General features: G+C 36.2%; 1 protein-coding gene across 4 annotated transcripts in view; it reads right to left on the reverse strand.

Annotated features, from left to right (window-relative positions):
• Positions 1-16045, reverse strand: part of Nadk2 (NAD kinase 2, mitochondrial) — a 154783-nt gene that overhangs the window by 47836 nt on the left and 90902 nt on the right. For 2 of the 4 annotated variants that reach the window (XM_090413743.1, XM_090413745.1), the window contains one exon: positions 4121-4302. In XM_090413743.1, the coding sequence (XP_090269869.1) occupies positions 4121-4302 (182 nt within the window). The remainder of the gene's footprint in view (positions 1-4120; positions 4303-16045) is intronic. The other 2 variants (XM_090413744.1, XM_090413746.1) reach the window with 1 other exon arrangement.

Raw genomic sequence — 16045 nt, forward strand, 5'->3', positions numbered from 1 at the left:
GATTGTGAGACATACAAAAATATTTTGGGAAAATTTGGAGAAAAGAGCAAAGCTAATAATAATGGCAAATATCTGTTGGATTTCTGCTCAGGACATGGACTGGTTATTACTAACATCATGTTCCAACATAAAAATGTGCGCAAATTCACATGGAGAGAAGAGCAAAGGAATAAAAAAACTCTCATTGACTATGCTATTGTTGATAGTGATGTTTTCTCCCTTGTGCAGGACACCAGAGTGTACAGAGGATTTGAAATCGGAAGTGATCACTATTTTGTCTTGAGCAGGATAAAATTGAATTTCATATTTGAAAAAAATAACATGTAAGAAAGTTTTAAAGCGAATAAAAGTTGAGAAGCTCTCAGATGTGAACTGTAGACTAACATACACAAAGATTATTGAAGAAAAAATGAAAGAGTTCGAGAACAGGAACCAACCTTGGAGATTCAGTGGCAAGCCTTGATGAAAACCCTGATTGATTCAGCCAGAGAGGCATGTGGTGAGGTTGTCTGCAAGGATAGAAAAATCAGGACTCCATGGTGGACACAGGAAGTTAAAGAGGCAGTGAAGGAAAAGAAGAAATCATATCAAAAGTTCCTGGCAAATAAGTCAGCTTGTGCTCTTAGAGATTACAGAAACAAATGTAAGAAAGCTAAACAAAAGTCATGGGAAGACTTTGGCAAGAACATAGAAAATAAATATCAAGAAGGTGGTAAGATATTCTGGAGGTTGTTGAAGAACCTTAGAAATGGAGGAAACAGTGCTGTAAAAGGAGTTAGAGATCATAAAGGTTACATGAAAACAGGAGAAAAAGATATCCTTGAAGTATGGAGTAATTACTTCAAAAAATTGCTAAATGAAACAAGCAGTGATAGCACAGTGGTAAAAAAACACTCAACAGGCATACAGTCAGGAATACATATCCATACCTGAAGTAGAAAAAGCCATCAAAGGCTTCAAATGTGGAAAGGCAGTAGGAGTAGATGATATTCAACCAGAAAAGCTGAAGTATGGTTGGTATAAAAGTCTTACAGTGGCTGCACTGCATAGTTCAGAAGGACTGGACAGAGGGACCAATTCCCGATAATTGGAGTAGAGCTACCCATATATAAAATATATGTATATAAATAGTACCCATATATAAAAAAGGGAAATAAAACCGAATGTGAGAATTACAGAGGTATTTCCCTACTAAGTGTTCCTGGCAAGATCTATGCAAGTATACTTGAGAAACGATTGAGAAGAATTGTGGAAGAAAAGCTTGGTGAAGAACAAGCTGGATTCAGACCAATTAGAGGCTGTCAGGATCAGATCTTCACTTTACAACAAATAGTCGAGAAAGCATGGGAATATAACAAAGATCTGTATTTGAGTTTTGTCGATTTGGAAAAGGCATATGACAAGGTGCCAAGAGAGAAGCTATTCAATACGCTGCAGTTATATGGTGTCAATTGTGCATTATATCAAGCAATACTTAGTCTGTATTTGAGTTGTAAGTCGGCAGTTAGAATTAAAGGATGTACAGGAAGATGGTTTAATGTTAAATCTGGTGTGAGACAAGGATTTACATTATCCCCTCTGTTATTCATTATCTATATGGATCACATTATGAAGGAAAGTGGTATTAAACATGATATCAGAATTGGAGATGTTAATGTCAGCTATTTGCTGACATTAACATCTCCAATGTTAATGTTATGCAGACAATGTAATACTTCTGAATCAATCTGCTACAAGTTTGCAAGATTCCCTGACTAAATTGAATAACTGTTGTAATAGATATGGTATGAAGGTCAGCATTAAAAAGACAAAGACAATGAAAATAGGTAGAATTGTTGAAAATGTCAACTGTGTTGTGAATAGGGAACTTGTGGAACAAGTAAAATATTTAAAATATTTCTAAAAATATTTCAGCTACTTGGGCACAATTTTTAGTGAAGATGGTAAATTAAATATGGAAATAGACAACAGAATCAACAAAGCTGGTATGGTAGGAAGTCAATTGAATAAATTCATATGGAATAAGAGAGAAATTAGTCGGAACACTAAATTAGCTGTATACAAGACAACGTTCAAACTTATGGATCAGAGAGCTGGGTCAGAAGTAAAACACTTGACCAAAGACTAGAGACCGCAGATATGAGAGTCCTGAGAAATATTAGGGGCATGAACAGATGGGATCAATGGCAATATCATATTAAAAATGAGGATATTAGGAAAGAATTTGACATTGTCGGCATCCAGGAATGCGTTAGCAGAGCTAATCTCAGGTGGTATGGTCACTTAAACAGAATGGGCAAGGAAAGATTAGCAAAACAAGTGTTCTCTGCCAGGTTGACAGGAAAACGACCCAGAGGAAGACCAAGATATAGATGGATTGATACAGTACAATGTGCCTTAGACGATAGAAACATAAGATCTGATAATGATAATATTGGAGTCTTGACAAGTAATAGACTGTTTTTTTGAGGAAAATTGTAGATAGGAAGTTAGTAATGATGTAAATTTTTCATGTAGTACTCTCATATCCTGTACACCCCCTTGAGGGTACATGTCAGGAATTTGATGATGATGACATCAGAAAAATATTCAATAGCACTGATACTAATAAGTCCTTTGGCTCAGATAACATCTTTCCAGTTGTAATAAGAACTTGTGCCAGAATTAACACCTTCTGTATTGCCTTTATAAGTAGTCCAACTCATCTACATCTACAACACTATGGAAGCAAACTTTTATTTAGCCTTCTTCTAAAAAAGGAAATAAAAGTCAGCTATCAAGCTATAATCCCTTTGCATCACTTCAGTACTCAAATACTCTCAAAAAGTGATGGAGATGGTAATCAACAATCAGCTTCTTCACCACCCAGACACATGAATTAGTGATCACCAATATGGATTCTAACATTCTTGTTGTACATCAAATTTTCTCGCTGGGCTTACTCACTTTTGGACAAATATCATGGAAAGATTTGGAGAATCTCATATGGTTTCTCTTGATATTTCAAAGGCAGTTCACTGAGCCTGGTATCACAGACTTCTTTCCAAACTGCCATCCTATGGTCTCCCTTTCTCCTATCGTTTGTAACTGATATTGCCCCAGCTTCCTTTCTGGTTGTTCATTGCATGGCATGGTTCTCTCTCATCTGATTTTTCCATCAATGTTGAAGTAACTTGAGGCTCTATGCTTAACCGATTCTCTTTTTCCTATACAACAATGATCTTCTTTCACTAATATCCAATCCTATTCATAGTTTTGCTGATGAGAGTATGCTCTATTTCTCATTTTCATTCACAAAGCCTTGTAGTATGCAGTTGTATGAATAAATTATCTTCACCAAAAACACAATCCACCTTATTTCCTGGAAGAAGGACCATGCTTCACTTTCCCTCATTTTGATAATACTTTCTCACTAAGTGCACCAAATCAAAAACCAACCTAGATCAATATTCTCTTTTTTGGGCTGACTTTCATATCTAACCTATTTGGCATAAGCACATCATGTCCATAGCTTCTTCGGCTTCGAAAAGCTTGGAATTCTTTGTTCTAAATATTATTTCTCTTCTGTTCAACTCCTGACAGATTCTATAAATCTCGAATCTACTCACCCTAGCATATTTTTCTCACATCTGGAGTGGCATATTAAAACTTTCCTTAGAAAGTTGATTATATCAAGAAGAAAGAGCTATTCATAGGTGATCTTTATCTGACTGACTCTCCAATCACATTCTTAGATGCTCTGTCTCTACACCATGTCTTACATGGATGTTGCTCCAATGAACTCCTCATCACCATTCTTCTAATTCCCTCTAATCATGTACAAACATGAGCAGCTGCTGTTCAACATCTATATACAATTCAGCTCCAAACCCAGTAACCTAACTTCTCATCCTCTTCCTTCATTCTACTTACATACCCTGTCTGTATGTAACAGTCTTCTCCAATGCATATAAGTTCCAAATCTTCAAGAAACACATTATAAATTTCTTTTTTCTTTCTAATCACATACCCACATATAGAATTGTTGTGTTATAGGTCTAGAGACTGCTCCTGTGTGTGTGGGGGGGGGGGGGAGATTAAAAAAATAAAGAAATAAAAAATTAGAGAATAAAACACTTACCAATTTTTAATAAGTTGCGTATGCACTGTGGGGTAACCTTATTAATGTTGAATGACCATGAAGTCGATCCTGTTCCTGAACAAACCGTCAATCCTGAACTCTTCAGCTTACTCCTGGGAGATCCATCAATTGAGAACTCATAATAGGAAACTCTGCATATATGAGGATGAATGTAGATTAACCTAGTCAAATAATGTTGGCCTAGCATCACCAGCTTGACGATTGTATAATAAGTTAGTTTTAGTATTCAAATTCTTTAAACTTGCATGTTAAAGTGTCAAGCAACTGTCAAACTGGTAGCAGGCCCACAGCACATAGTTAACTGCAAAAAATTATAAACATACAGTAACAAAGATGAATAAATTCATGCACGTGCATTTTAAATTAGAGCATTTCATGTTTATATACATTTATGATTTAAAAGTATGCTAAAAGTTGCACATCTATTAAAAATGTGTGAAAAAATTAAAAATACCTTTTTTAGCATTTATTTATTAAGAGGAAAATTTTAATGAAATTTTCTCCTTGCAATTTAACATTTAAGAATTTGGAATTTAAGACACTGTTATTGTAAGTTAATATTTGTTTCCATCTTGTAAATTAAGTATGACCAACTTGAATAAACCAATTTATAGAGGTTTCATACTAGCATTGTCTGAATTTCTTCCAGGGAGTTGACTACTCTTAATATCAATTTCATATCAAGATCTAGAACAGGGATGGGCAGCCTTTTTAGTGTGCGTTCCAAAATCACCAAATCTTTGATGCAAATTTTTCTCACATGCCAACTGAAATTTTGTGGAACATATTATTATTTGGTGTCTTAAGTATTGGGAAAACCTCCTTTTCAAATAATCAAAAACCACATTAGAGTGGTAAAATCAAAGAATATTGAAAGAGTGATTATTGTAAGCAATCTAAGATTGAATGAATGTAAAAATTAGTGACAGAATTTTTACTTAAAAGTCCTTCTACCCTGTGTTGACAGTGTGGATATTTTTTTTTTATTGCCTTTAAGTGTAATTCTAACTGCCACATACAACACACAATTTAAAGATGCAATTTTTAACATTAGCAAAAGAGTAAACAATAATTCTCAATTTTTGTTTTTTTATAAAGATCAATCAGACATCAGTTTTTCCAATATATTACAGTGCACAATCTCATAATCATTTTACTTGACTAAAGCACATATTCTTTTATTATCCCCAGATCTCTTGTCTCCCCTACTTCCTCCAGTATAGCTCCTCCAATAGAGTATGCAGCATCCCATCAATGTGTCCCAAACCTAAAGACCTTACATTTTGCTGCATTAAACTGACATCCCATTCATTTGCCCATCTGTCCAGCTTATTACCAAATCCTCTTGCAGGGCTACCACATCTGCACTATTACTAATAACCCTTCCCAGCTTCGCATCATCCACAAACAACTGAATATCCCCCTGCAATCCACTGACAATGTCATTGATATAAAGGTTAAACAATATAGGTCCCAGTTCTGAGCCCTGTGGCACCCCACTTGTAACCCTCTGCCATCTTGAAACTGCCCCACCATGCACAACTCTCTGATACATATAGGACAGCCAATCCTGAATCCAGTTGACCAACCTGACATTCAGACCCATGTGCTGCAACTTAAATATTGAGAAGGACGCTGACCTGCAGAGATAAAAGAGTTATCATTCCGCTGTATAAGACTTTGATCAGACCACACTTAGACTATTGTTCTCAGATTTGGTCCCCAGGATTTGAAGGGGATAAATTAACTGTGGAAAGGGTACAAAGGCGGATAACAAGATGGTTTCAGGACTGTACAATGTTAGTTATGAGGATCGGCTGAGGGAATGTGGACTGCAGAGTTTGGTGGATAAAAGAAGGAGAGGTGATATGATTGAGACTTTTAAACTGTTGAGAGGTGGTTACAGGGTTGACACTGGGGAGTTCTTTCACTTGGTTGAACAGCAGGAAGAAGTGATGACAAGGGACCATTCCTGGAAGTTACGAAAGGAAACTGTGAGCAAGAGAGTGAGGAGTGGTTTCTTTGCATGGAGGGTGGTTGAACCATGGAATGCATTGCCTGATAAGAATGGTGAGAGCGAGAACAGTTAATGAGTTTAAGGAGTGGTATGACAGACTTTGTGTTTCCTAGGAGGGGCTCTCCCACGATCAGTCTTGATAGACTTTGTGTTTCTTAGGAAGGACCTCCAGCGATGAGTCTTTTGACTCCATGGTTAATAATAATAATAATTAGTATTATTATTTATTAATTCTTAATCCATTACAATATATAAAAATTACAGATAAAATAAAATGCTATTTTACCTAGATAATATGTTAAACAGAAGTTAATCTTTAGCATTTTTTAGCAAAAAAAAAAAAAAAACATCAAACTAGAGAAAGAAAAATAGTGGATGTTTTATTTATTTAGCATCAATGAGACTTCTGCTGCTGCATCACTGATGACAGATAATTTATATCAGGTTTATATTTTGTAACCTGTAGAGATATGCCTGCGCTACTAGTTTTATCTGTAAGGCTACTCCTATTACTCGAATTAACAAAGTTCATCACTGAGAACAATGATTTACAAGAATATGTAGATGCAAAAGGGATAGCAATACTGTTGCAAGGGTAATTTAACATACAAAAGTTTCTGGAATAGTATTCCAAGTCCTTAGTACCTCGTTTTACGCACTTCTCTCTGTTACTCCCACCTCTAATTGCTCCTTTTCAATATATTTCCAAGTTGACTCTGAGGTCAACAAAATTCTGCCTCCAAATTGAGCTACTTTGAAAGTCAATCAACTGCATTTCAAAATCATCCATATTTATCCACAAAACATTTGCAAATTTAATTCATCCAGTTTTGTAGTGTCTAGAAGCTTAATGAATTTTGCAGTCTTTTCTAATTCTCTGAACTTAACAAAATCTGTGCTTAACAGTTGACAGAATGACGTTTAAAAATAGCTTTTGAAGACATTGGCAGTCTGTTTTCTCATCCTTTTGGAGATCACTAATGCATTTCTTTAGGTTTGGAAAATATCTATCTCTTACCGTCTACATCCCTCTTATAAAATTGCTAGTTTCATTTCAAATGCCTTTATGTCATCAAAAGTTTTAGCAGAACCCTGTAGTTTAAGGCTCAAGTCATTTAAATGACTGAAGAATATTTAATTGCTGAAGAATACGTTGACAAGCAGAGACAAGCAGGTTATTGTTCCTCTGTATCGAGCCTTGATAAGACCCCATCTAGACTACTGTGCTCAGATTTGGTCACCTAGGTTTCTTCTTGATGGGGAGGAGGTGGAGAGGATCCAGAGGCGAGTGACCAAGATGATAGCAGGTCTGTGGAATGAACCGTATGAGAACAGGTTGAGGATTTGTGGGTTGCAAAAATTGGTTGATAGGCGGAGGAGGGGAGATATGATTGAGACATTCAAATTACTGAAGGGTTTCTATAAAATTAATTCAGAAGATATTTTTGAGAACAGGGCTGGTTGTGGGAGGACTAGGGGACATCCATGGAAACTGGGCAAAAGTGTGGTTAGTAAAGGTGTTAGAGCTGGGTTCTTTACTTTTAGAGTAGTGAATGAGTGGAATGCGCTCCCTGAGTCTGTGGTGGATGCTGTGACAGTGAATGAGTTTAAGGTGAGGTATGATAGATACTGTATGAATGTCAAATAGTTGTGATGAATATGATTTGGGGCCTCCCTCGATGAGTCTAATGACTCCCTGGAGTTGCCCGTAATAATAGTAATAATAATAGTAATAAATGTTCACAAAAATCTGAAAAATACATCAGACAAAACCCAGATGATGTCATACATTTCTTTATAAGGCATTTGTTGATTAGTCAAAAAGAGATATATCTCATCCAGGCATTCAACAAATCATTTCAGAACAAGACCTCAAATAATGTTATATATTATTAGTCTTTTGTACACTGAATCCACCTCACTCAATAGATTCTGAAATTGTCTTTTATTCAAAGCATGTGCAAAAATGTAATTAACAACCTTGGTTACTGTTTGCATCACTTCTTGAAGTTCCTTTAGGACAGCTTTTGCACATAAAGTCTCCTCATGTATGATGTAATGAAAACTTATCAGTGGATGACGAATTTACGAAATAGATTTGTAAATCTGTTTTGCAAACGGATTTACAAATCCTGCTTCCTTACCAATCTCGGATACCATTTTTTAAATATCAGTTTGCTGAACAGATAATTCGTTCATAACTGCTTTACATATTTCAACCCCAGTGGTATGCTCATGTAGTGTTACAAGGTTAATCATCTCTTCACATACTTCGTCAACCCTACAAAATTGAGCAAAGATTGCTAGCCTAACTGATGATGTAATGTCTGTGCTCTCATCAACACAAATAGAAAAGAACTTACATGAAGCCAAATCTTTTGTTTTTCCAACTTAAGTATCTGCTAGTGGTTGTGACATTAAATTGATAATAAATATTTATTATTACTAAAACCGTTGATAGTGTTTGTTTCTTTATTGCATTTTTATTTGGTATCACTCTACTTAATAAAATTATATTCTGATAAGTTAAAATATACAACTCAGAGGAGATGTTGGATGTACTTATTTATTTAATTATTTTTTACAGTGAGCCCTGGGTTGTGTGCCAGAAAAAAGTCGTTCACATGCCATGTTTGGCACGCATGACAAGGGTTCCCCACCCCCGTTCTAGAACCCATAGCACAATTGTACTATATGTGTGAGTAAGGACAGGAACAAAGCAGGAACTCAGCTTACTTTTGATAATGCATTTTTGCTGCATACTGTAGTAATCATTAGAGAAAAACCAAGGAAGGCTGTTGTTTGAAGTTATGGAAATATAGTAATATAACAACAGTGCAATGCAGTGCAGTTGAATAAAAACATTGTGAACAATATATGAATTAGTCGGCATAATAAAAGCAGTGCTAAACTACGATTAATATATATTTACAGGTTTTTAAAGTGTAGTGAATGGAAATGGAGAACCAAACCCTAGAACAAGTAAAATCCTTTGTCTACTTAGGAAGCACCATTACACAGAATTTAGACAGCACTGAAACAGTAAAACACAGAATTAACATTGGATGGTCGAACATGAATAAATTAAACAAAATATGGAACAATAACAAACTCTTGAAACATTTTAAAATCAAACTATTCAAAGCCATGATCATCCCTACAGCAACATATGAAAGTGAGTCATGGCGACTCACTAAGAAGGAACTACTCAAAATAAGTGCATTCGAGGGGAAGTGCCTAAGAAAAATAAACAAAACACACCGGACTGAATATAAAGCCACAGAACAGGTAAAGCAGGATCTCAACTATCAGGACAACCTCACAGACATTATTCTTCAGCAACAGCTCTGTTGGTTCGGCCATGTCCAGAGAATGCCTCCTCACAGACTTCCAAACATCATGCTAAATGGAAGAACAGGAAAACTGCGTCCACCTGGAAGACTGAGGAAAAGCTGGCTCTGATCCTTAAAAGAAAGAGGCGAATTCCCCAACTTCATTACTATGTTCGACAAGACTAGAAGTAGAACCATTTGGAGACAGAATGTACAAAGGGGACTCAATTCATTACCAGATGGATGAGATGAAGAAGAATGGAAATGCCTAAAAAAAAAAAAAATGAACACTGCATTTATTATTTGGCAATAATTACAAATAAAACATCTTTTTGCTGTTGACAGCAAAATATGTCCGTGCTGTCACTTTACATACCAAACACTTTTTTTTTCTTTTTTTTTTAAATATTGATTAATGACCTGTTAATGACAAAATACTTTATATTAGACTTACGGTTCATCCTACGGGGTGCTTCAGGGTCAAAGCTGTATAACTGAGAGGAGACCTCCACATAACCTTTAAAGGAATGCGAAGAAACGACCAGGGCTTCTGACCTAATGTCCAATCCTCATCTTCTCGTGGTGCATCCTGTTGGATATCTACCTGGATACTGAACGAACAAGGATGGGCTGGCAATTTGGGATTTCGCTAACCAAATTGTATTCTTATTGGCTTAAACCAATATACAAAATGATGGTACAACATGACAAAATTTCATGCCGGCTGGGCGTCGCCAGGTTAAACAAGGCCCCCCATTGTTTTCTCCAGGGAACCAGGGCAAACAGTGAAAAGTTAGATACTGGAACAAATCTGAAAGCACACCCCAACTCAACATCACCAGAGTTAAAGATCAGTACTATCAACATAAGAAAGAAATGGAACTAGCTGAAGAATTAGATAAGTACTAGATCGACATAATAGGGGAGACTGAAACTAAAAAGACAAAAACTGGTGAGATCTTTCTCAGCAATAAATAGAAAATGATATATTCAGGAAATGACAATCAAGGAAAAGAAGGGGCAGCCATAGTATTCAACACAAAATACGAGGCTAATCTTCTTGAACGACAGGCAGTCTCAAGTACAGTGATGTGGGCTAATATCAGAATGGGGAATTGGACAATGAGACTTATTTGTACTAAGGACAGTTCTACTAAGGTAGAAGTGGAGGAATTTTTTGATGCTTTAGAAAAAGCAACTGACACAATGAAAAAGGAAAAGTTGGTCCTTGTTGGGGATCTAAATAGCACAGTAGGAAATGATTGTGAGACATACAAAAATATTTTGGGAAAATTTGGAGAAAAGAGCAAAGGTAATAATAATGGCAAATACCTGTTGGATTTCTGCTCAGGACATGGACTGGTTATTACTAACACCATGATCCAACATAAAAATGTGCACAAATTCACATGGAGAGAAGAAGCAAGGAATAAGAAAAGTCTCACTGACTATATTATAGTTGAGAGTGATGTTTTCTCCCTTGTGCAGGACACCAGAGTGTACTGAGGATTTGAAATTGGAAGTGATCACTATTTAGTCTTGAGCAGGATAAAATTGAATTTCATATTTGAAAAAAATAACATGTAAGAAAGTTTTAAAACGAATAAAAGTTGAGCAGCTCTCAGATGTGAACTGTAGACTAACATACACAAAGATTATTGAAGAAAAAATGAAAGAGTTTGAGAACAGGAACCAAACCTTCAAGAAAACCCTGATTGATTCAGCTAGAGAGGCATGTGGTGAGGTTGTCTGCAAGGATAGAAAAATCAAAACTCCATGGTGGACACAAGAAATCATATCAAAAGTTCCTGGCAACTAAGTCAGCTTTTGCTCTTAGAGAATACAGAGACAAATTAAAAAGCGAAACACTGTGTAAAGCTAGCTAAACAAAAGTCATGGGAGGACTTTGGCAAGAACATAGAAAATAAATATCAAGAAGGTGGCAAGATATTCTGGAGGTTGTTGAAAAATCTTAGAAATGGAGGAAAGAGTACTGTAAAAGGAGTTAGAGATGATAAAGGTGACATGAAAACGGGAGTAAAAGATATCCTTAAAGTATGAGTAATTATTTTGAAAAATTGCTAAATGAAACAAGCAGTGATAGCACAGTGGTAAAAAACACGGTGCTAAAAAAACAGGCATACAGTCAGGAATACATATCCATACTTGAAGTAGAAAAGCCATCAAAAGCTTGAAATGTAGAAAGGCAGCAGGAGTAGATGATATTCGACCAGAAATGCTGAAGTATGGCGGTATAAAAGTCTTACAGTGGCTGCACTGCATAGTTCAGAAAGCCTGGACAGAGGGACGAATTCCCGATGATTGGAGTAGAGCTATAATAGTACCAATACATAAAAAGGGAAATAAAACTGAATGTGAGAATAACAGAGGTATTTCTCAACTGAGTGTTCCTGGCAAGATCTATGCAAGTATACTTGAGAAACGGTTGAGAAGAATTGTGGAAGAAAAGCTTGGCGAAGAACAAGCTGGATTCAGGCCAAATAGAGGCTGTCAGGATCAGAACTTCACTTTACGACAAATAGTTGAGAAAGCATGGGAATATAACAAAGATCTGTATTTAAGTTTTGTCGATCTGGAAAAGGTATATGACAAGCTGCCAAGAGAGAAGCTATTCAAAATGCTACAGTTGTAATATGTCAATTAGGCATTATATCAAGCAATACTTTGTATTTATTTGGGTTGTAAATTGGCAGTTAGAATTGAAGGATGTACAGGAAGATGGTTTAATGTTAATTCTGGTGTGAGACTGAATGGGAATATAACAAAGATCTGTATTTAAGTTTTGTCGATCTGGAAAAGGTATATGACAAGCTGCCAAGAGAGAAGCTATTCAAAATGCTACAGTTGTAATGTGTCAATTAGGCATTATATCAAGCAATACTTAGTATTTATTTGGGTTGTAAGTTGGCAGTTAGAATTGAAGGATGTACAGGAAGATGGTTTAATGTTAATTCTGGTGTGAGACAAGGCTGTACATTATCCCCTCTGTTATTCATTATCTATATAGATCACATTATGAAGGAAAGTGGCATTAAACATGATATCAGAATTGGAGATATTAATGTCAGCTCTCTGCTTTAGGTGGACAATGTTATACTTCTAAATAAATCCGCTACAAGTTTGCAAGCTTCCCTGACTAAATTGAATAACTGTTGTAATAGATATGGTATGAATGTGAGCATTAAAAATACAAAGACAATGAAAATAGGTAAAATTGTTGAAAATGTCAACTGTGTTGTGAACGGGGAACCTGTGGAACGAGTAAAACATTTCAGCTACTTAAGCACGATTTTTAGTGAAGATGGTAAATTAAATATGGAAATAGACAACAGAATCAACATAGCTGGTATGGTAGGAAGTCAACTGAATAAATTCACATGGAATAAGAGAGAAATTAGTAAGAACACTAAATTAGCTGTATACAAGACAGTGTTCAAACCAGTTTTAATTTATGGATCTGAGAGCTGGGTCAGAAGTAAAACAACTGACCAAAGACTAGAGACCGCAGATATGAGAGTCCTGAGGAAGATTAGAGGCGTGAACAGATGGCATCTGTTCACACCTCTAATCTAATCTAACAATGACAATATCATATTAAAAACGAGGATATTAGGAAAGAACTTGACATTGTCAGTATCCAGGAATGCGTTAGCAGAGCCAATCTCAGGTGGTATGGTCCCTTAAACAGAATGGGTGAGGAAAGATTAGCAAAACAAGTGTTCTCTGCCAGGTTGACAGGAAAACGACCCAGAGGAAGACCAAGATATAGGTGGATTGATACGGTACAAAGTGCCTTAGACGATAGAAATATAAGATCTAATAATGTTGGAGTCTTGACAAGTAACAGACTGATTTGGAGGAAAAATGTATATAGGAAGTTAGTAATGACGTAAATTTCCATGTAGTACTATCATATCCTATACACCCCTTGAGGGTACATGTCAGGAATTTGATGATGATTCATCCTACCAATGTGTCAAATCACCACATAGTCTGATGAATAGATTGAGGAATTCTACGAAAACCTACCGACTGTTTTGGACTCTCCTACCAAGGAGAGATGTATTTTATATCTTGGGGAACATGAAAAGTTGAAAACAGAATAAGAGTTAGGCCTGAGTGAACATAACACCCATGGTGAAAGGCTGTTGAAATTTGCCATGTTAAAAGATTAGTTATTACCAATACTTTCTTTCATCAACACCCGTGACAGACCTATACTTGGACATCCAACACTGATAGGTCAAGGCACCAGACTGATTACATGCTGGCTCTCCAACAGTGGAAGACAAGCATCTTTGATATGCATACTTGTCCTTGAGCACACTATTGTACGGACCATCAGCTAGCAGGAGCCAAGGTAAACTGAGACTCTGAAATCTAAGTCAGGCACATTCCACTAGACTGAATATCAGAGTAATTCCTAGCAGGTTCACAGAAGTAACATCAACTCAGTTGGATGACTGATCTTTTTGTGAACCTGCTAGGAATTATTGACATCCAGTCTAGTGGAACTAGTGAAGAGAACTTGCTTACTGAAATGCTTCGGAGAGGAGTCAAGATTATAATACAGGATACAGCAAAGAAGTATCTTAGTCCAATTAGAAGACCAAGAAATCCATGGATATCAGATTCAACATGGAATCTAATTGAAAAAAGGCAGTTGTAGAAACAAAGAGACAGAGGGGCTGAAGAATATAAGAGGTTTACATAGAAGTCATCAAGGAGGACAAGGAAAATTTTTATACTAAGAAATGTGAATAGACAGAGTTCCAGATGAGGAGGCACAATTATAAAAGGATGTTTTGTTTAGTTTGTGACCTGAAGCAGAAGTTTAAGCCCGAACTGAATATTATCAAAGACATGAATAGAGCAGTAATAACAGAAGAACTGGAAATTGAAAACAGATGGAAAGAATACTGTGAGGAACTGAACAACAGATAGGATAATGAAAATTTGGAGGAGCCCACTAACCAGGAAAATTTTGATTTGGAACCTACTCCACTTAGACACGAGGTTGAAAGAGCAGTTAAACAGCTTAATACCAAACAGACACCAGGTGCAGATGGAATTCCAGAAGAGTTAATTAAGGCTACAGGAGGATGGAGGGTTAAGAGTGTTTTGTAGATTGATTACGAGGATATGGGAGATAGGATCATGGCCTAGAGAATGGAAGAAGTCGGTTTTCGTACCACTACATAAGGGAGATATGAGGGATTGCAAGAACTATTAGTTTAATTTCTCAGGCAAGCAAGATTTTATTAAAGATCATTCTAAATAGGATTGAGGCCAAAGTTGAGGCAGAGATGCCTGAGGAACAAGCAGGTTTTAGGAAAGGTAAGGGTACCAGAGATCAGATCCTTTGTCTTAGACAGATCCTAGAAAAGTATAAAGAATTTAGACTCTCTATGGTAATATGTTTCACAGACCCTATCAGGGCAACAGCTACCTTATTAGTGAGAAAGAAGCCATAGTAAGAGCAAGTGTTGGATTAATTGATTGGCTTTAGGTTGGAAAGGGAGTTAGGCAAGGATGTATACTTCTTTCTCCTCACCTGTTTAGTATCTATGTTGAGAACATCATGCATGTAGCATTGGATGAGCTTAAGACACGAATTAGGATAGGTAATAGATTGATCAGTAATCTGTGGTATGCTGATGATACAGTACTTCTTTGTAATGACAAAGAAGAATTAGTAGAAATTCTTGATAAAGTTAACGAGATCAGTAAGAACAAAAGACTTCAACTCAATCCTAGAAAGCAAAGATTATGGTTCTCAAAGGAAATAACTGAGAAAGTTGGCAAGTTTTAGTACCTGGGATCCATTATTAATGTGAAGAATTGCTATTCAGAAGATTAGGAATGGCTAAAACAACAGTCAGAGACTTGTCTAAAATCTGGAAGGATGGATGTATCTCTACAGGAACTAAGTTGAATGTTTTTCCAACAGTGACTTAAAGACATGAGCCCCCAGGTATTTATATATTCACCTCTTATTAGTCAATTTGATAAAGGTTTCACTGGCCTGACAGCTGTTTAGAACTGGTTGGTTCTCTTCAGAGACCACGCAGAAACCTTAAGAGAGCAAAAACTCTCAGTACTAAGGAACTTGAAATGTCAGAGAAATGTATTTTCCGTAAGCAAACTCTCAGACAGTGAGTAAAAGTCATTACTAAAATAAAGGGCAGCACTCATGTCGTTTAAGTAGTCCATACCAGGGCAACTTCAGGGATACCGAGGAATGCATTCCCGCAAGCTCTCTAGTGAACTTACGAAACTTTCAAAATTTCTATTCAGCTTTAAAATAATGCTGGATTTAATATCCACTTTGCCTATGTAACTAACTTTACACCACCAAACTGAAGCCTTTGGGCTCTTTATTTTAGTAATTAATGTTTTATATATATATATATATATATTGTTATATGATATTTTTATATTGATGTTTAATGCGTTATTGTGATGAAACCTGTTGTTTGCCTATACTGTAAGCCTGTTTGGTAACCGCGCTACTGTAAAATCCTTATTCTAATT

This window comes from Typopeltis vanoorti, chromosome 24 (assembly GCF_054136105.1).
Source record: "Typopeltis vanoorti isolate ZY-2024b chromosome 24, IOZ_Tvanoo_1.0, whole genome shotgun sequence".
Lineage (NCBI taxonomy): Eukaryota > Metazoa > Arthropoda > Arachnida > Uropygi > Thelyphonidae > Typopeltis > Typopeltis vanoorti.